This window comes from Cydia fagiglandana, chromosome 6 (genome assembly GCF_963556715.1).
Source record: "Cydia fagiglandana chromosome 6, ilCydFagi1.1, whole genome shotgun sequence".
Classification (NCBI taxonomy): Eukaryota; Metazoa; Arthropoda; class Insecta; order Lepidoptera; family Tortricidae; genus Cydia; species Cydia fagiglandana.
The window spans coordinates 992,066-1,013,220 of NC_085937.1; the positions used below are offsets into that span (position 1 = coordinate 992,066).

At 36.1% G+C, this 21,155-nt stretch overlaps 1 protein-coding gene across 1 annotated transcript in view; it reads right to left on the bottom strand.

Moving 5' to 3' along the window:
- Positions 1-21,155, bottom strand: part of LOC134664921 (uncharacterized) — a 142,570-nt gene that overhangs the window by 50,949 nt on the left and 70,466 nt on the right. Inside the window, exons 4-5 of the mRNA XM_063521643.1 lie at positions 11,284-11,334; positions 927-1,042 (exon numbers count right to left, since the gene is read on the bottom strand). Coding sequence (XP_063377713.1) covers positions 927-1,042; positions 11,284-11,334 — 167 coding nt within the window. The remainder of the gene's footprint in view (positions 1-926; positions 1,043-11,283; positions 11,335-21,155) is intronic.

Consider the following 21,155-nt stretch of genomic DNA (forward strand, 5'->3'; position numbering starts at 1 on the left):
ACATATCACTACGTATGAAAACTTCTAAATAAAGTGACAGATCTTGTATTTTATTTTATTTTATTTATTAATTTCACATGTGAGATTTTATTATACAAATTGCAACGAACATCATTTTCGGCATTATGTATCGTTACGTGAATTTCTACCTGCGGTTACCTACCATTTTAACCCTATGAGTACTTACTTGTTATACAAATGATAATTCTGTAAAACTTTCTCTAAGGGCTTTATATAAATTATAATACTAGGCAACAATACTGTAGAAATCGTGCGGTATATGGAAAGCACGTTTCCGGCCAGATCTGGCCATATTAGGCTGACACTAATTGACTTTTCTCGGGTCCAGTGAGATTCAAGCAAGTCACAACACAAACAGAACATTTCGATGCTTTAAGCATTTCTAGAATATGGTGCTTTCCTTTCTCCTTCCGTAAATTTTGGTACCTCTACTCTTGACGTACCTACCTACTAAACGTAGAGAGCATGTGCTCGATTTGCTTGTCGGTTAATCCTTCTGATAAGTTGAACATACGGTGCAAAGAACGCTAACGCTACGTCTTACGTAGGCGAACAACGCGCGAACGCGGCGCGGCGCGGCGCGGCGAAAGCGGCCGCCGCCGCGCCGCGCCGCGCCGCGCCGCGCCGCCTGACATTCGCGTGCAAATCGCGCCGCACCGCGTTCGCAACGAGATCGCTTACGTAGGACACTTCTATGGGCATCAAAGGATTGATTTCGCCGCGCCGCGCCGCGCCGCGTTCGCGCGTTGTTCGCCTACGTAAGACGTAGCGTAAGAAAAGATTTATGGCGACAGTCACCGCCAACTTATGAAACTTACTATATGAAAAGAGAAATATGTGTCAAAATCTTGTTGTACTATTTTCACTTTCATACAGTTCTAGTTGATTATATTTAGAAAGATTACCTGTGTATAAGCGCATCCTTGTCATTAAGCGTGGTGCGCAGCGCATCTAGCTCACGGGAGTCGCGTCCGCCCGCGCTGCGCCGGCGACCCGCCAGCGACACTTCTATGCTGGCCATCTGAAACAAACAGGCCATTTATCACCCATATTAATCACAACTCCGTTATTGGAGGGGCGTTCAATCTACAAATAATGGCTCCTCTACACGATGGGCCAGCGCCGGACACTCCAAGGGACGCAGCCATGCGGTAGAATGAGATGAGATGCGGTAGAGAGACTTGCTCCCTCTAACGCAATGCGTCCCTTGGAGCGGCCGGCGCTGGCCCATCGTGTAGAGGAGCCATCAAAGATCGTTATATCTTTGGTGTGTAGGTATTCTACCAATTCACTGCCTACATAACCTCCTGTGCACTATGAGTACATTAGCGTCAAAGATACCCTAATGCTAATACAAACTCACAAGCCTTCGACATTGGCAAATAAACTCTTGCGCATGATAAATGCCCGCACCGATAAAACAATAAGGAACATTTGTGGATCAGACAACATCAGTCTTTATTGCAATGGTACAAGGATAATGGTGAAAGCATTTGTATTGTGGTGGTGGTGGTTTCGAACCATCGAAAACACCTACGCCTTGATCACAATGCCCCATAACGAATACGTGACAACTACGAGTATAGAAATAGATATAGGTAGAGTATAGTGATACATATAGGTATGTATCACAACTGTCTCATTTTGATCTTTCAGCTTTATATACGGTTTTGTAGCTTTTCTTAGCTTTTAATAGAGTAAAGCGAAATGAATGACGTGCTGTCCGGAACTGGGTAATTTATTTGCACTTCTACTATACGCAATTCATTGCACAGTAAATTAGAAATACTTGAAATAAGTACTTTAGAAGAATCTAATAAACGTTTATAGTTAGACCAAGATAAATCTGCAACGATTTGGATAGCCCTCGCAGTGCTAGTGTTATTTATACGTCATAATTTCATCGAAGTTTGACGTCTAAAATAACACTAGCACTACCGTTTGCTATCAAAATTGTTCCAGATTTTTCTTGGTCTAATTTTAATATGGCTCGTATAATACAACTTGTTTTTTATATTGAATAGTGTTGGGAAAGTGATATGATTTTTATTAACTCCACGAAAACGATATCGAGGCAGCCGGTATGAAATCCTCTCATTGATTTGATGAAAGTCCTGAGGGTAAGAATACCTTAAATAAGAAAATAATGAACGTATCATTGAAGGCACTTAGCGCCGAGCATAAACAAAAAGTAAGCACTGTATCTACAAAGCGTGAAAGCAGTACCTCGACTACACATGTTCATGATTATTGACTCGCGTGTTCCAAACTGCTACTATAAGAAACGGAAACCGAGGAAGGCTTAGAATATTTTACACGTATTTTATTTCATTTCAGGTATTTACAAAGCTGTGAATTTACACCTTATACAAAGTTCATATAGAAAGATGTAGTGGATTATGAAGGCTGTGAATGAATACCATTCAAAAAGTGGGTATGCACTTTTGGTAACACATAGCATTATACTCGAGTATCATGTCATGTACATATCTAAAAACATGTTTCGCAGATGTGTAAATGCAAATATATATACATGATCAGCACCTTATTTTGTTTCATGGATAATAGTTTGATGAAAGTGTTTATGGAGTTGAATTACTGATATAAACCTTCTGTTCCGAGAAGCGAGTGCTGCTCGACGCTCGTTACGCAAATGATGCGGCCATTTTCTTATTAACTATAACTACACCGTTTTCCTATACATCAAGAAGCAAACTACAAAATTATGGCACCCATCAATGTCGTTATTGCAATGAAATAAAGTCGAATATAGGTACTGTGTGTAGTGTGTATGTGCGGATTGGTAAATATTTATATTGGTATAGTTTCGTATTTAGAACGCGCGAAGTGTAAAAAGGATAACCATTTCGTGATAAAAAATAGACTGATAATTACGTTTTAGTTATGATATGATGATATTGATGATACTGGCGGCAGTTATGAAGTTGACTCAAAAATTATGATAAATTATGGAGAATAAATTACAATGTATTAATGACGATATGTGCCTTCGTTTTAAAATTTCTAATCATACTTAAAGATCATATTTTCTTAGAAATGTTACATATATGATGATATTTCCACACTTTGTCATTACAAGTGCCATGTAGCAACACGTTGGTAGTGTTGGTACCTAACTCAATTTAAAGCCGATACTGTAGGTATGTTTTCACTACCATTTTGCTGAACATGTTGAACAAAAACCCGATCGTTCTTTCAATAACATTAAGCCGGTAATCTGAAAGCATATTTCAACGTCTCAATTAACGGCACAAGCCGTTGTTGCCATCTTACTGCGGAAACACGATCATAGTTACTTTTGCAGTACTTTGTTTTCACAAGGACTTTAAAATATTGGAAAATAAAGTAGCCTTAAATAATAATATGTAGGACAAGTAACCGTCAAAAATACTTTTTGATACACACTTTTATTGCCAACTGTACTTTCTCTCCTTTTCATGTCTATCAAAAGTACTTCTCGAGCCCTTACAAATGAGCCTAAACTCAATGTGTTTAGGTATATTTTTCCATCGCAGAGTTCCTTTGGCTACCTTCCAACTGCATCATCTGATCAGCTCCATGTTAGCATATACAGTGAAACCTGGTTAATTGGCACCTGGATAAATGAAAAACCTCAATAATTGCAACGAAAAGCCCGGTCCCGGTCCCTTGAGACCAAAGGGCCTCTATAATTGAAATTTTGGAACCTCTATAATTGCAATTTAGATTTTAGTGCTTTTCGTAATTTTGCCTCTGTAATTGACCACATCGCAACTAAGACCTCTATAATTGACACTGTGCTAAAAAAAACTGTTATTTTTTACCTCTATTATTGAAATGAGTCTTACTTTTTACCTCTGTAATTGAAATACATAATGTAGTTGTAGACAGCAGAAACAATATTTTAATAGCAATGATCATTTTATTTATATCTCCATCCAGAATTCAATTTATTTATTGGGTATCTATCACAGCCTGTAGTAGGTGAAATAGTTTAGATTAAATCAAAAACAAAGTATGCTTTTTACATTGTAATAAAACTTTATTCTACAATTCAAGGGATTTTTTTAAACCCAAATGAGAAGAAAATAAAGTAGTAATTAATGTAGTGTAAAAGTGCAAGTATAGTTAGAAGCAATATATAGACCAGAAAACCAGAACGTAAGCGTCTAAATCTACTTTCAATGGTTATTTGCACCTCCATAAAAGAAATTTGTCAGAACGCAACCTCTATTAATGAAAACCTCTATAATTGACACAACGATTTTTTGAACCTTGTTAATTGACACGACCTGCTTAAATGAAAAACCTGGTTAATTGACAAAAAATGGCCGGTCCCTTGAGATTGCAATTATCCAGGTTCCACTGTATTGGTGTATTGTCATCGGAAATATGGAAGTATGCGAAATTTCAGTTATATCAGACCAGAAGAGGTTCAAATTTAAGTAACAAGATTTGAAGCACCATAGTTACAAATATATATAGGTATATACACAGTGAAGCTAAATAAAAGTGTGTAATAATATGCTATATCTTAGACTTCGCTTTCATCTAATCTACAGGCGTCCAGCGGGGGCCCTAGCCAAGATGACAATTGTTGATAGAAAACGCCAATCGAAATAGTCTCATAGCATCTGTCATCCTGTTACATTATTTCTTTTAATTTGGTGTTTGTGGATTGGCTAGGTCTTTAGCGAGGTCTTTATTGGCATGAATTCAAAATACTGTTTATAACACTCGTATCTTCACTGTGCTAAAAACAGGCACACGCATTAGTATGCATTCCGCGGTCATATATATATCATCCCGATGCAGTCTCGTGCGTTACCTTTATTGGGGATGATTGGGAACCAGTTCCACGGCTATTCCAATCGTTTGTCGACGAGAACCTGGATAAGAAAGCTTTTTTTTCGGAAGACGTCAATCGATTCTATTTACCGTGAGATTCATATCTCTACATAATCTTTGCATCCCAGCCAGAAATTTTCGTAACGCGAAAATAGATCAAGCGAGGCGAGGCGAGGTGACTGCGAGTAAAAACGGCCCAAACAAAATAGTGTCACACGTGAATTTTACTATTTCATCACACTTTATTTTGTTCAAAAAACATACATATTATAAGTAGAAATATTTATTGTGTTCCGAATTAGGTACCTACGTGTAAATTGTAACCTACGTTAGTCGAAGTCAAGTTTAGATCGGTTGTTTGAAGAGCTGAAATCTGCGCGCCGTTGTGAATTCCTCGGTCGCGCTCAAACAAGAAAATAAAAGCAACCGCTTTATTCAATAAGTTTATGCAAATGTTTTTATACGCTTTTAAAAGTCCTTTGCAAACGGTAAATATCGTAAATGAAGTTTGCTGTAAATTGTGTTTGTTTGTTTGTATGTGTGTGTAGCAAAAATCATCATCTTCATCATATATTTAAGAGTATGAGTATATTGAGTATAACTCTTGTCGGTGGAGCAATTTCCATGTTTGGCGGTCCCCTGCCTTCTCTTTGACAGCCTGAAGAAAATATACAGAGTCGATTTTCATGAATCGAGATATTTTGTCAATATTATTATAGCGCAGATAACATAATTATCTTACCTTTTTTTAGGGTTCCGTACCTCAAAAGGAAAAAACGGAACCCTTATAGGATCACTCGTGCGTCTGTCTGTCCGTCCGTCTGTCACAGCCAATTTGCTCCGAAACTACTGGACCAATTAAGTTTAAATTCGGTACACATATGTAAGTCTGTGACCCAAAGACGAATATGTAACGTCATCTAATGAATTGTAAACGTAAGGGCTACTTTTGGGGGGTAAAAGATAAAACATAAAAACAAAGTTTTGCAAACTATATCGTGTTACATATCAAACGAAAGAGCTCATTGTGGGAATCTCAAATATTTTTTTTTTATAAATTTACGATAAATAGTTTAGAAGTTATTCAAGAAAATAGACAAAAAATGACCATTCCCCCCCCTCTATCTCCGAAACTACAGGGTCTAAAATTCTGAAAAAAATACACAAAATAGTCCTTTACCTAAAGATGACAGGAAAACCTATTAGAAATCTACAGTCAAGCGTGAGTCGGATTTAAGAACAAAAATGCGGTTTAGGTTTTTTAGGGACACAGCCGCAATGGTTTAAGTGAAACGTGATGTAGACAGCTATTGCGAAGGCCCTAGGCCGATATCCGCATAAGGCCGAAGGCCCGAAGCATCCCGAAGAGGCCTGCTTTTAGCTTCAAGCATGAGTCGGAATGACGACAAAAAATGCGACTATAATTAAACCGTAACAAGTCTGCAGCGATTTTGATAGCCCACGCACGCAGTGCAAGTGTCATATTAAACGTCAAACTTCTATGAAATTATGACGTATTAACAACACTTACACTGCGTGGGCTATCAAATCCGCTGCAGACTTTTATTGGTGTGACTATAGGCTGTATCTGGCACACAGCCGCATTGGTACAAGTGTAGTACTGATTGATTAGGTTACTATTGTTACGTGTTTTAAAAAGCACTATACAGGTTGGCCAAAAAAATAACTAAGTGTATTCCCGTTGCCAACGTGCAACCCCGAAATTGCGAGGAAAAATTTGGCTGTTTCATACATTTTGGGTGGTTCGTTTTCTATGGTAGGATAAATTTTTTTTTCGCGATTTCGTGGTTGGTCCCATAGTAAAAGTTGTAAAGCTCAGTATAATCTGAAAACCTCCCCGGCTACGGGAATGCACTTATTTTTTGGCCACCCTGTAGGTATTATCTCTGTTCGGCCTTCGCTTTTAAAACACTTGTTGAAGTTGTAGGAAGCGCGACCCGTCGGACGCGAGCTATTAGCCCTAGGCGGAGCTCGGTCTTCAGTCTTCGTATTTGGACACTTGTACTACTATTCGGCATTTAATCTTCCTATGTAAGCTACTTTGCATAGTTGCAGAGATACCTATAAGCCACCACGCCAGAAAACTTCATGTTACATCTGGTTTGTAATTGACCCAATCGGGTTTTTCAAGACGTTTCACTCACGTCACGTTACATGTACAAAAAAATTGTTGAAAATTGTGTGATGTACGGAACCCTTGAAACGCGAGTCCGAACTCGCACTTGACCAGTTTTTTACTTTCATCAGGAATTTATATAGTTGTTAGATTACGGGTGCAAGTTTGTCGTAACAGTAATATCAAAATGTAAGACACCATGCCTGTTTTTCCGACTCAATGTAAGAATGTCAAGGTCCCTATTGTAATGGAAACAATATGGCACAACGAGTCAGCCCCTGGCAGGCGGTCTAAACAATGCTATTAGTAAATCACCGTGCGTTAATCATGATCGCGCATGCGCCCACCAACTCACCCGCCCACACGTAGGTATTTTGAATACGATTTGTACCTCAAAAACTATGTAATCAAACCTAGAGTCCTATTCATAAATAATTGGGAGCTATTTCTGGGAAGATTTTTAGTGGATCTCGACAGTTTCATGTAGGGCTACTTTGCGTCGGGCAGTCGGCCAGAAAATTATTTAATGAAATCAATGATTTCAAATCATACTTAGGGCCAGTTGAACAGTAGCGTCATGGCCGCCCTTGTGGTTGGAGACTGCATATGGCATATGGAGACCCCCACCACCAACTTCGCCAATAAAAAGGTCCAAATAAAACAATAAAGGGTAAACAGTACTTAGGCAGTACTTCAAGCGGGGTAGTAGTATAGGCAAAGAGTTGGATGTTCCAGCCGAATAGCTAAGGTTTCCGTCCCATTGTTCAACGGACTGTTGTTTATGGCATTTCCTTTCCTTGGTAATTAGCCACTAATTAAGCTAAGCGTCCGATGCCCTCGACACAGTTCAGTTCATTTATGTGCGAACTACGACAATTTTTAGATCTCGTCTCTTTAAAATAAAGTTCATAAAGGGGCAGTAAATCGCTACGATGGTATACCTATCGCAAGTTTAAATATTAAGGTCACTTTTCTCAAACTCTTTATTAATAAAAAATATAATAAAAACGCTTTGGCAACCCAAAATCAAAACTGCACTCGGTTCTAAAAATTCCACACGCCATCATATCTATCAATAGTTTTTATATAGGTACTACATATGTAGTCCATTTACATGTTACGAGTATGTAATTAGGGGTTTGAAATTTCGATTTTTTTCAGTCATATCAAAACCATAACAGATTTAAAACTCTGAATACACATCTTTTAAATTTGCCGTGTTGTGCGGAACCTCGCGCATATTTATTTATTTTAAAAACGAAACAGAGATACATCAACATTTTGATAAATTACCATACGTATAATCGAGCACTTAACTCCCATTTAATTGTAGGCTAACTGTACCATAAATACCAGTATTTAGAGAAAGTGTACCAGCGATTAGTGTCGTGGTAAACGGAACATTCGTTTGTTTTAGATAATTCGTATGGTGGAGATTACAGGCTGCATTGTATGTGATCGGTAGATTGTAGCGCTGGCAGAATTGAGGCCGTCTTCATGACGTTTTAATTACAGGCCGCGTAGCTAAGATGTCAATCGCTTACGCTCCGTAGCGATCGAAACGCAACTGTCACTGTCGAAGAGTGATAGAGAGATATAATGCTTTTCGATGTCGAAGCGATAGCGATTGTAACCTTGGCTAGGCCGGCAGTTCGTAACATCTCGACTACTTAACAGAGGTCCTAGCCACGGTAAGAATCGTTGTCGAAAACGCAAATCGAAACTTAAATAATGTATGGAAATATTCCGGTGACTTTTCGTAGCATCCGTCACTTATTTTTTTGTTCGTTTGGGTTTTTATCGATTGTTTTTAATTTTTTTTTTATGTTAAGAATGTGAGACACATAGCCAGAAAGAGAAATGACAACCTGGAGACGCTTCTGGTAACGGGAAAAGTCCAAGGAAGGCACCCACGTGGAAGAATAAGCCCAATGCTATGGACAGATCAGATCCGCGAAGGCACTAAATCCAAACTCCACGATGCACTGCACACTGCTGAAGATCGCAACAAGTGGAAGGAGTTAGTCCACAAAATAATTCGTGGAGGCCACGACCCTCAGAGTGAATACGACACAAGGAGGAGGAAGAATGTGAGACATAAAGTACATTTTGGGTATTTCCATTTTAATAGTTGTACAATTTTAAATGCAATATTCTACGGATCGCCATATCACAAGCCTCACGATATCGCAAGCTACAATTAAAATATCTGACACGCCCCTTATCGGCAAATTGCAGGGTGAAACATAATACCATTTACGCATGTGTAATTGTTGTTGTATGCAACGTTTGAGAGATGAATGTGCTTGAGCCGTCCACACTGTTAACGGACAAAGTATACCATATTGCAAATGTGTAAGATACACAGAAAGTAATTGCAAAGGGGCCATTAAAGCCTGGGGCTTGAGTTTAATAATAGCTGAGGTATTGGCAGAAGACTTCAGCTGAATAATTATATATATACAGTGAAACCTGGTTAATTGGCACCTGGATAAATGAAAAACCTCAATAATTGCAACGAAAAGCCCGGTCCCGGTCCCTTGAGACCAAAGGGCCTCTATAATTGAAATTTTGGAACCTCTATAATTGCAATTTAGATTTTAGTGCTTTTCGTAATTTTGCCTCTGTAATTGACCACATCGCAACTAAGACCTCTATAATTGACACTGTGCTAAAAAAAACTGTTATTTTTTACCTCTATTATTGAAATGAGTCTTACTTTTTACCTCTGTAATTGAAATACATAATGTAGTTGTAGACAGCAGAAACAATATTTTAATAGCAATGATCATTTTATTTATATCTCCATCCAGAATTCAATTTATTTATTGGGTATCTATCACAGCCTGTAGTAGGTGAAATAGTTTAGATTAAATCAAAAACAAAGTATGCTTTTTACATTGTAATAAAACTTTATTCTACAATTCAAGGGATTTTTTTAAACCCAAATGAGAAGAAAATAAAGTAGTAATTAATGTAGTGTAAAAGTGCAAGTATAGTTAGAAGCAATATATAGACCAGAAAACCAGAACGTAAGCGTCTAAATCTACTTTCAATGGTTATTTGCACCTCCATAAAAGAAATTTGTCAGAACGCAACCTCTATTAATGAAAACCTCTATAATTGACACAACGATTTTTTGAACCTTGTTAATTGACACGACCTGCTTAAATGAAAAACCTGGTTAATTGACAAAAAATGGCCGGTCCCTTGAGATTGCAATTATCCAGGTTCCACTGTAGTTCGTTTTTTTTAGCATTAGAAAGAACTTGCAAGAAGGTAAGCGATCATGACATATCTTTTAATTGAAAAACGCTTTTTAAAAATCAATAACTATATTACTGAAAGCAGAAGAATATAAAAGATCGTATTAGATTCATACTCGTAATTGTTACATATTTGCCGTAACTTATTTTTAAAATGTGTTTTTCAATTAAAAGACACATAAAGATTGTTTACCTTATTTCTAATGCTAAAATAAACGAACTATAGGTACCTACAGCTGTAGAGTATAGACGATTTGCAAAAACTAAAGTGAGTCAATGCAATTTAGGAACACGATATTTACGTAAAGCTAAATATCTGAATAGATTCGAGTATTTGAAGACCGTCTTTGAGCGCCAAAGAGTAGAAAGAAATCTTCTAGGCTCAATTGCCTCTTAAACTGACCTTATGAATAGCGCGTTGAAGTCGTTTGTATGAATAAATCGTCAAAATTACAATTCGTGTACAAAAATTACAATTTAACTGTGGACATATTCATACAAACCTCATCTCAGCATAGCAATGTGGCATATTTAGATAGATGGATATGGATTTCTTCAATCTGAAATACTACGAATGTTGACAGTAGGCAAATCATATCCACAACCGTCTCTTAACAAGAAATTACTATCTGAATAGGCCTGCATTTCATCATTTCATGAACGGAGCGTGCCGATGTCGACCAGGGGGCCAATATTTGAATTTCGACCACTCGATTTCGTGTACTTCTTTAAATATTATCTCCACTACTAGACGTTTAAATTCTACTAATAGAATTGAAATCGAGTGGTCAATACCAATAGATACCAAATTTCGATCGCTCGTATTTCAAAAATTGGCATTTCAGCGTTATCCACCGATTTTCGAGTGACGAAATCGAGCGATCGAAATTAAAAAATCGACCCCCAGATATGACGGGTTACAATTACAAGCGAAAACACGCAGTAACCAAACTTCGACCTTATCTCTTTACAACAAGGTTGATGAAAGGTCAGCTGTGCTGTGGTACCGACCTTGGCCTCCAGGCTCTCGAGGTTGACGACCCCGCCCGCTTCGAGGGTTTGCTGAAACAAATAAACAATCCTTTGTTAACTCCATGGTATAATAAATAATAATAATATACTCCGCCTGGTACTATCTCCTATCTCTTCCCGTCTTTTCTAGGTCACCTGACTGACACAAGCCTACGTCATCATGCGACAGCTAGCGCTATATGATAATATGCGATAGCGGTATATATAGCGGCCATGTTATTGTGACGTAGGCTTGTGTCACTCTGGGAAGAGAATACCATGTTTTATTAGACTATGGTTAACTCATACAGGATAATTACGCTTTTTGGAAGGGTAAAGTTACCATCAATAGTTGCGGATGAAACGTGGTAAGAGTATCTGCCACCATAGAACCTCACGACTTTGTATGCATGTTACCTATCTCACTAGTATATATAGTCTATAATAAATACTTAAACTGTGAAAGTTTCATTGCTTATAATAACTAATATTGTTTATATCTTCACTACAACGCACACGCAATAAAAGTAAATTAGATAGTAAAAGTAAACTATAAAGTTAGCAATTCCTTATACAATTTATAGTAATAAAGCGTGTCGGAATTTCCTGTATAGCTGCCAGGGCTCGGAAACCGTTCTCAACGCTCAAACCGGTTTCGTTCATTTGCCCGGGAACGAAATGGATTTCGTTTCCGTTTGCGGTTACCGGTTAAAGAACTGTTCTTTTGAAATAACGGTTTACACCAATTACGTTCTCGTTTCGTTCTTGAGGAACGAAATAAACCGGTTAAATTGAAAACGTCGCAGCAAGATAAAATGAGTATTATTATTTGTAACCGGCAGAATATCAGTGCTTTCCTCGAAATAGCGAAGCGTATCGCTGCGTAGGAATCATTTTGCGTTCTGCAGTACGCTGTGTGCGCCGAAATATGTTTTTTTTTGTTTATTGTTTTTTTATTACTTTTCTACTTATTAATTAATTAGTGTATGTTTGTTACATGTTTTTTCCTGTTTGTTAATAAATAGTTTTCGATGTTTTATTTTATAATTTTAATTTAATATTTTTTTATAGCAGCTTTAGAATGACCATAGAAGAAGGTATTATTAATTATTTTTATTATTTATTAAAATCAACCAATTATTTATTTATACAAGAAAACGAATCAGTTTGTATTTGCCACCATCAATTAGCCCATCTGCTTGAAAATTAAAAAAAAACCGGCCAAGTGCGAGTCAGACTCGCGTTGCAAGGGTTCCGTTCGTACATTAGAAATGTAACATTACACAATTTTTAACAATGTATTTTTATGTGAAACGTGTGTGAAAAACCCGTAGGGTCGGATCAAAAACGAAGTAATTAAGTCCGACTCATGCTTGACTGCACATTTCTAAAATGTTTATCCTAAAATTATAAAAAAATTATATTTGAATTCTCACAATGTGCTCTTTTATTTGATACATATCGACGCCCGAAAGCAAACACGTAGTAACTCACAGAAGGTCAAAAAAAAATTATTGCATACTTGGAATCTTCAATTTTTTCTGCGTCGAGAGGCCGAATCCACGTGCCAATACGATGAAAAATGGGGAAAATAGGAACACAAAAAGTTCTCGTTTTTCTTGAAATGTACTCAGCAAACACGCAGTAATAGCAAAAACACTCAATAATTTAAATCATTGTATTTACAGCATTTTTAATTCCATATAATTTATACTTTTGTCATTTACAACCTCCGTTGGTCTGACGCAAGTGTAGGTTACTACGTGTTTGCCGCTCATGAATGTGAATGTCTTGCAGTTACGCTATTTGGTGGGAAATAATGTTTAGTCGAGTAGTGGTTTAACACAAATTCACACACTATTAAAATATGAGAGACATGTCTTTTACTACGTTTAGAAGGATCAAGTAAAACTAACCACATAATAATTACTTCACTGTTGTAGGGCGTAAGGTTTAAACTTCTGCGCCTTATTTCGTTTGGCTTATTATTAACCGGGCAACTAAAATATTAAACAGGAACTTTCATTGGGCATATAATAATATAATTTGGCTGTGCATTAATATTTTAGCGCCAAATAAAATATATTAGCCTCAAATATAAGCATCATATTATTTAAAAAACTGGCAGCAAAAACAAGCCACCCAAAAAATTATAGGGAACTTAAAGTGTTAGGTTGGCGCCTAAAACAATAAATTGGCAACTAATATTGTAAAGCGATCATAAAATTTAGTTGTCATCTAGTTGTTCACACCTAAGTAATCAACTATAGTCATAACTGAGCATGTCGTTTCAGCTAGGTAGTATTTTAACACAAAAGCAGTAAAATTTTATGGATATTGGTCACTTTTTACACAAAACACCTCAAATTAATTTACCAATACGTAATGGTCAGTATAGTTATAGTCGAAATTTCTAATCATGAAACGGCTAATGGCCATTATACCATTAAATCTTTAAATTTTTAATTACTAATTTCAATAGTTACCACTGTGTTCTGCTAGAGTCAACAGATAGGTGCGACGACGAGCAAAGCGAGGAGGAGCGTGTTAGGTTGACCGCGTAATGACCAAACAAACTATTTTAAAAGAACTTTATTTTTGAACTAATAGATAGCCGTTTTCTTTTTAAAATGTGCTTCATAAATGGTCTCCAATATAATAATTCAGTTGCCAAATAAATACTTGGTACCTGCCTATAAATAATCAAAAGCTGTAACGGCATTAAAATACAACTCATATTGATATATTTTTAGGCTCCGTTTTTGTTGCCAAACTATTAATTTTAGTACCCATTTCTATTTTTTTAAACTACCCAATTTCGATTAATTAGTTGACCGGTTAAATACGTGCCATTTCGTTTTAACGCGGCTATCGCGGCCATTAATTGAACGTTTACGCCGTCGCTCAGTGTGGTTCGGGGGGTGAAAGTGAGTCGACGTGTTTGTAACGAAGTAAAAGATTACGGGGATTTTGGATAAAGTGATTATTTTTATTTAAGAAAGGATTTTTTTTCAATTGTAAGCATGTAAAATTGCAATATTTACGGTGTGTGTATCGATTTTATGCTTTTATGGGACTTAAATAAAATTTGGTCTTATGGTATCTGATGAAAGTTTGTTTTGTCTAAAGTGGACTTTTATTTTATAAGAGGATGTAGAAACCACTTTTTTTAATCAAACGTCGTTGTTCTACTTTGGTTAGATTTTGATCTTCCATTACGTTATGTCTTTTCCAAGGTGGACTTCTTATTTTTTAGTTGGTTATAATAACATTATAACTATTATAAGATTTAATTATGTTCTTGAAAATTAAACAAAATTTATGTGTTTTGTTTAGTCTTAAGAATGCTTATATTGATTTTAATAGTTCAAATCATCATAATAGATGTGTTATGTTCGTTTATGAATCTCGAAAACATCTTCACATTTTATAAATATACTTTTGAAATGTCGTGCAATTTACTTAGATGCCATTAAAGTCATTTTTAAGGGTGTGGTAAAATTTTTGGCAATACATTTAATGCATTCTAAATTGCTTACAAAAAGAAAAAAAAATACTGTTACAGCATTTTGTTCACCCAAAATTTCTAAACCACAACGTTTACGACTTTATTACGGATATCTTTTGTCATATTCAGGAGGATTACTGTGTTTTTTCTGTCCATACAAATTTTAAGGAAATGCTATCCCATACTGTACTGGTACTGGCATTTACTACGAGTTTGCGCACTGTGTAAAAAAGATCAAAACGTAGTAACCCACAAAATATGGTCTTGTAACAACTTGCGGCTAAATTAATTAAATTAATTTTTCAAAAAATTTAGAATGTTGTATCCAATTTTGAGTTAGCTATGATAATAAACAACGTAGTTATGATTTTTTTTTCAAAACTCGAATAGTTTTTCGTCTCTGGTGAACAATTTGGTTTTTGTGGGTTACTACGTGTTTGCTTTCGGGCGTCGATATCAACACGATTTAGTTTGAACTTTTTTATTTTTAAATTTTCTCATTGACCCCCTAAAAGTGGCCCCATGTTTAAAATTCGTTTGTTTACGGTACATGTCCGTCTTTGGGTCACAAAATGATCTTCCATTTTTCTTTTCAATGGAACATCTGGAATTTATAATATAAATCTATCCTAATTGGTCATATAAAAGGATTAACAAAATTCAAAATAAATATCTATAGACAATAAATAATTTGCACGCCAGCGGGTCAGCATTGTTTGCTTAATGACGTCCACCAACATTTAATATTCTTTTTTATTTGCATACAAAATGCAAGCTGCTAATACAATTCAGAGCGTTATATCCTTTCAGACTAGGATTATCAAAAAAAAATGTGTACCCACTTATTTTACTTACAGTTGTAAGAATCGAAATTATCGGTCTCTTCTTCATTGAAAAATGGTTGACTGTCCGGAACATATTTACAACTTTGTGAAACCATTTTAAATGTAACAAAACACCACCAACACCAACAGTCAAAACTCACACGCCCAAAAAGTATAAAAAATAAACAATTCAGTCAGCAAGCAGCACCGTCAAGTCAACATCGAGATCGAGTACTTAGAGCGGGTAGCCGGGTAATGTATTAATATTGTAGACGGCTGAGATTAAACGGTATTATATCGTTCCTCGAGAACGAAAACATTTCGTTCTCTCAACTAACCGGTTAGAAGAGAGAACTAAATTTTAAAGTTCGCGTTCCATCAATTAACCGGTTTATTAATGAACGAAATAATATAACGGTTTATGAACGATATTAACCGGTATATCAATACCGGTTCCGAGCCCTGATAGCTGCCATAGCTGGGCCTCTTATCTGCTGTGCTAATAGTGATAGTGCTCTTATTCACGCGTATCAACTACTTATGTAGTTGATTAGACTATATTTTATATTAGACGCAAAATTAATTGGCAAAAAATATTTTGATACGTTATTAGAATAATAGATTAGAGGTTTTAGAAGGTTTTAGAAGGGGTATTCTTTTTATAATTTTTTTTTATTTTCATCTATTTTATTAGTATATTTTATTTTTTATATAATATTATAAGTATTAGTTTAATTTTTAAGTAGGTTTATTTTAATTTTAGTCTAGTTTTTAAATCTTTGATTCATAGTTAGTTTTAATGTTTTTTTTATTATTACCAATTATTGTTAACTAATAAATACAAAAAATATATCTTTATCAACCAATAAATAGATTATTAGAAAAATTAAACGAAGCGAACGAACGAACGAAAGCGTTTCATCCTATTCATGGCACTGACATTTCCATTATATTTTTATTAAACACTTTTGTAATTTCTAGCCTTAATAAGTTATCGCGTTAAACAAATCAACATTTAAACAATTTCTTAGCCAGTTTGACTACAAGCATTTGCGGCCTAATCGCCCTACTTCTGCGGTTAAGACGGACCGGATTCGCCCGGAAGAGAAGTCGCATAGACTTACACGAGATACTCGGGAAGCGACGAATTAACTCGTACACGTAGATACATCCGTGCCCTTAAGAAAGTCATCCCATTTAATGTACCTACACACCTACTATTTTCTCGAATGTTTTAACCACAAACTGTATGATTTTGTGTAGAGAAACTGACTGCGATATGCGACATTATACTGTAGTTTCCACATTTGATTTATTTACTTTAAATAAATAACGCAATTTAAATCATCTAGGATCTAGTAGGACAGTGAGTATTATAAATATCTTGGTGATAGATACAATGAAGGCAAACATTATGGATTATTTTGTAATTTTTATCAATGCTACAAATCGTACAATATTGTACAACCAAAACAGCGAGGGTACCATTCCATTTCTGACCGCAGCTGCACTACTAGTACGAACGCGTTGGTGTTGTTGTCAATTTCCATAGTAAAATGAATGGTAGTGCTGCGTTGGAAATGGACTGTCACCTTAAAGGTGACCACCAACACTACCATTCATTTTACTATTTAAGTTGACAATAACACCGACGCGTTCGTACTAGTAGTGCAGCTGCGGTCAGAAATGGAATGTTACCCTATAGTTTATTTTTTTGGCATTAGAAATAAGGTAAACAATCTTGATGTGTCTTTTAATTGAAAAACACATTTTAAAAATAAGTCACGGCAAATATGCTAAAAATTATGAATCTAATACGATCATTTATATTTTTCTGCATTCATAAGTAATAGTTATTGATTTTTAAAAAGCGTTTTTCAATTAAAAGACATGTCAAGATCGTTTACCTTCTTTGAAGTTCTTTCTAATGCTAAAAAAAAACGAACTATAAGGTCCCTAAGGTTACATTCGGCGGCCTGCAGCACCGTTGCTATTGCAGTAGCGGGAAATGAGTAATTTACTTGTTTTTGTTTAGTTTTAATTGTATGTGTAAAATGTATTTTCTAACACAATCCTGTATTGTTTATGAATAAAATACTATGACTATGACTAATGTTACTGTCATTGCTGTCTTCGCGCAAAAGGTCATTATTTTAAGTACCTACGTCGACCGGAAGCCATTGCATCTCCCTGACTAATGCGTCAACAATCAATGGCATTGTTTAGAAAATCGCGTGACCAGAGTGACCAGACGAGGTGACAATGGAGCATTCGTCAAAGGCGCGTGCGCGTGGTAACTATACTGGACAGTTTGACACTTTAAACATTAGCTCTATTATGGACATACAGCAGGAGTCATGCAGGAGTATTCCACGGGCTGTCCCCTACAAACGCATTTTGTTTCGTGTATTTGAACTTTTTTTTCGGCATTTAAATCAGATGATTATTTTTCTGTGTATATTTTTGACCATTTGACCAAATCTCCAGAAAATTGGCGTTCGTACGGGGCAGCGGTAGACAATTTCATGGAATGCTCCAGCAGATGTACAGGATTGCTGGAAGTCTGTATTAGATTCCGTTTAAGTTTAAGCTAACTTTGCATTGACTTGAACAGAACAAAGTGAAGGACTGTCATCATAAAACGTCATATTTTCATAGAAATTTGACATTAATTAAGACATAATTATTCTCGGTATTTAATTTGCATCTAAATCTCATAATACGTATATTTCTCATAATGAATTACATCTATTTATTTTTATTTACATCATATTGATCAGATACAATGTTGTATACCTACTGAAATAAGATTTTTTATGCTTTTTGTCCTCAAATTCATCCCCTAAGATTGAAAGTGACTTTTCGCGGCATCTGTCATCCCGATACTTTATTTTCTTTGCGTTTGGAAAGTTTCGATGTAGGTACGATTGTCTTCTTGTCTTGGCCCTCTGTTTTCATAACTAGCCCATATGTGCTATAATTGCCTGATTCTCATGGTAATAATGCGGAAATAGCCATATCCCGTTCCACATCCCACTACGGAGCATTGTGAGAGCTCAGACGTCAATTAGAGAGAGGAACACAGGAGCGGCGTCTTGTCAGAGATGGTATTGGGGTGCGAGGACTTATGTGCTGCAGGAAATTTTCCGAAATCGCGAAATTTCCACACGGAAAATTTCTGGAAACTATATTTGTATGGAAATCCTAATTATCCATTTACTAAATGAAAGATTCCTTTGTTTCCTGTGAAATATAGCTGATGTTCCTATAAATTACATAAATATACACACAGTCAACTGTCTTTATTGTACGGCCACATTTGTACGATACATATTATTGATACTTACAGATATCTTTATACGTTTATAAGTAGGAGGAAGATATGTTGTAGGTAACTATATTATCATTTAACCCACCTAAGCATAACCCCTATGTATAATTATTGGTGCAATAAAGAATATGTACTTACTTACTTACTACGCAATTTGTGGTAGGTAGGAATATAGGTAATATTAATCCTAACAGTTTTAGTGCCATGCACCCCTTTTCCAATACAAAATAAACACACCTAGCATGTTCAGAGATAAAAACAATAATTCGTTACTACATACAAGCTACGAGAAATTAAGTATCAGCTCTAAAATGCATGGAGCTAGTGCTCAGAATGACACTAAGGTTGCCTCCAGAATCTCGCGAACTAAATTGACAGGTCAATGTGCACAAATGATACCACAGTTTGGCCAGTGCTGTTCATATCGATATTTTCAAAAAAGTTTGAATTAGAGAATATCGCGAGAATTCACCGCTATCGGCGCTACTGTTGCGAGGTCAGTTAAAATGTATCTTTAAGTAATTTAAATGATTTTACAAATGTTACTTGGTATTTCGAAAATTGTGCAATTTTATAGTAATCGATACAAGGATATTGGATAAACATATTGTAGGTAATTAAATAAATATTTTATTATATTTATTTAATTTTATTTGTTAGGAAAACTTACAGCTAGAGTAACAAGTTGTAGGTGATAACATAGAAACATTGATTTGGGCTCAAAATACACATAAGGCTGACCCAGACGGGGAAATAAGATAAGATTTTTCATTCAAAATGGCCTCATTGACTATGCCGCAATGACAGGCGTAGTATTCAAAACTGATATCAATTAGCCAAAAAAGCAAACCGTCCGGCATAGATAATTTCATAATCATTTAGATTTCCAAATTTGGTTACGATTGGTTAAGTTTTGGAGGAGGAAACAGTCGAGTACGAAACCTCGATTTTTGAGATTTTTACGCAGGATTTTTCGCATTGTCCTTATTGCACTAGTTTTAGGAGCCGCTTCCGTAACCGAGATGGGTATATTTACCTAAAATATTTAAAACTCAGCTCCTGTTTCGTCTTAACATTGAAATTTGTCAGTTTCACATCTGCACCTCCTGATTTGATTGGTAACGTCACAATCTTACAATCGAATCAACCACTTTTCTCGTCACATTCATACAAATCGAAATCGTTTGTGACCCCTTTATAATTATCACATGGGTATAGTAAGTGCATCTTACTTATCGATATCATTTTATCGACATATACCCCTGCCTATTTTTTCTTTGCTATTCCTGGTATCATTTTATTTGTCAAACTCATGTCAATTTAGTTCGCGAGTTTCTGGAGGCAACTGTAAATATCACTGCACTTTTTAATAATGCTATTATTGGTTTTGATATCTAAATTATGTCCGTACATGTATTGACGTGTACATGTGCCAGATGCAAGGGTGACTGACATAATTTTGATATCGTTTTGATGTCACAATGTAAGTTAGAATTGGTCTTTTGGTGCTAATACTTTGTGTGTAACTGAGGCTTTACTCCTAATGCCACGGTGGAAGCCTGCAGCGCGCACGATCATTAACGTGATAAATGGGTGTAGTCATTAAAGACCAGATTCTGTAGTAATTAGTGGAATGAAGACACAACGCTGCGGGGAGCCGGGCAGCCATCTTAGATCAAATGCAACGATGTAAGCGCACTTCGGGAATTAAGTACCTACCTCTAAGTACGGCACCAATTAAAAAACCGGGCAAGTGCGAGTCGGACTCGCGCACGAAGGGTTCCGTACCATAATGCAAAAAAAAACAAAAAAAACAAAAAAGAAAACGGTCACCCATCCAAGTACTGACCACTCCCGACGTTGCTTAACTTTGGTCAAAAATCACGTTTGTTGTGTGGGAGCCCCATTTAAATCCTTATTTTATTCTGTTTTTAGTATTTGTTGTCATAGCGGCAACAAAAATACATCATCTGTGAAAATTTCAACTGTCTAGCTATCACGGTTCGTGAGATACAGCCTGGTGACAGACGGACGGACAGCGAAGTCTTAGTAATAGGGTCCCGTTTTACCCTTTGGGTACGGAACCCTAAAAACGGAGGATAACACGATGTTTTTCTATGTTTATTACGTGATTACTCCGCAAATACTGAATAGTTGTTGATACTTTTATTAATTAAAAGGACACATCTTCCTCGCGTTGTCCAGGCTT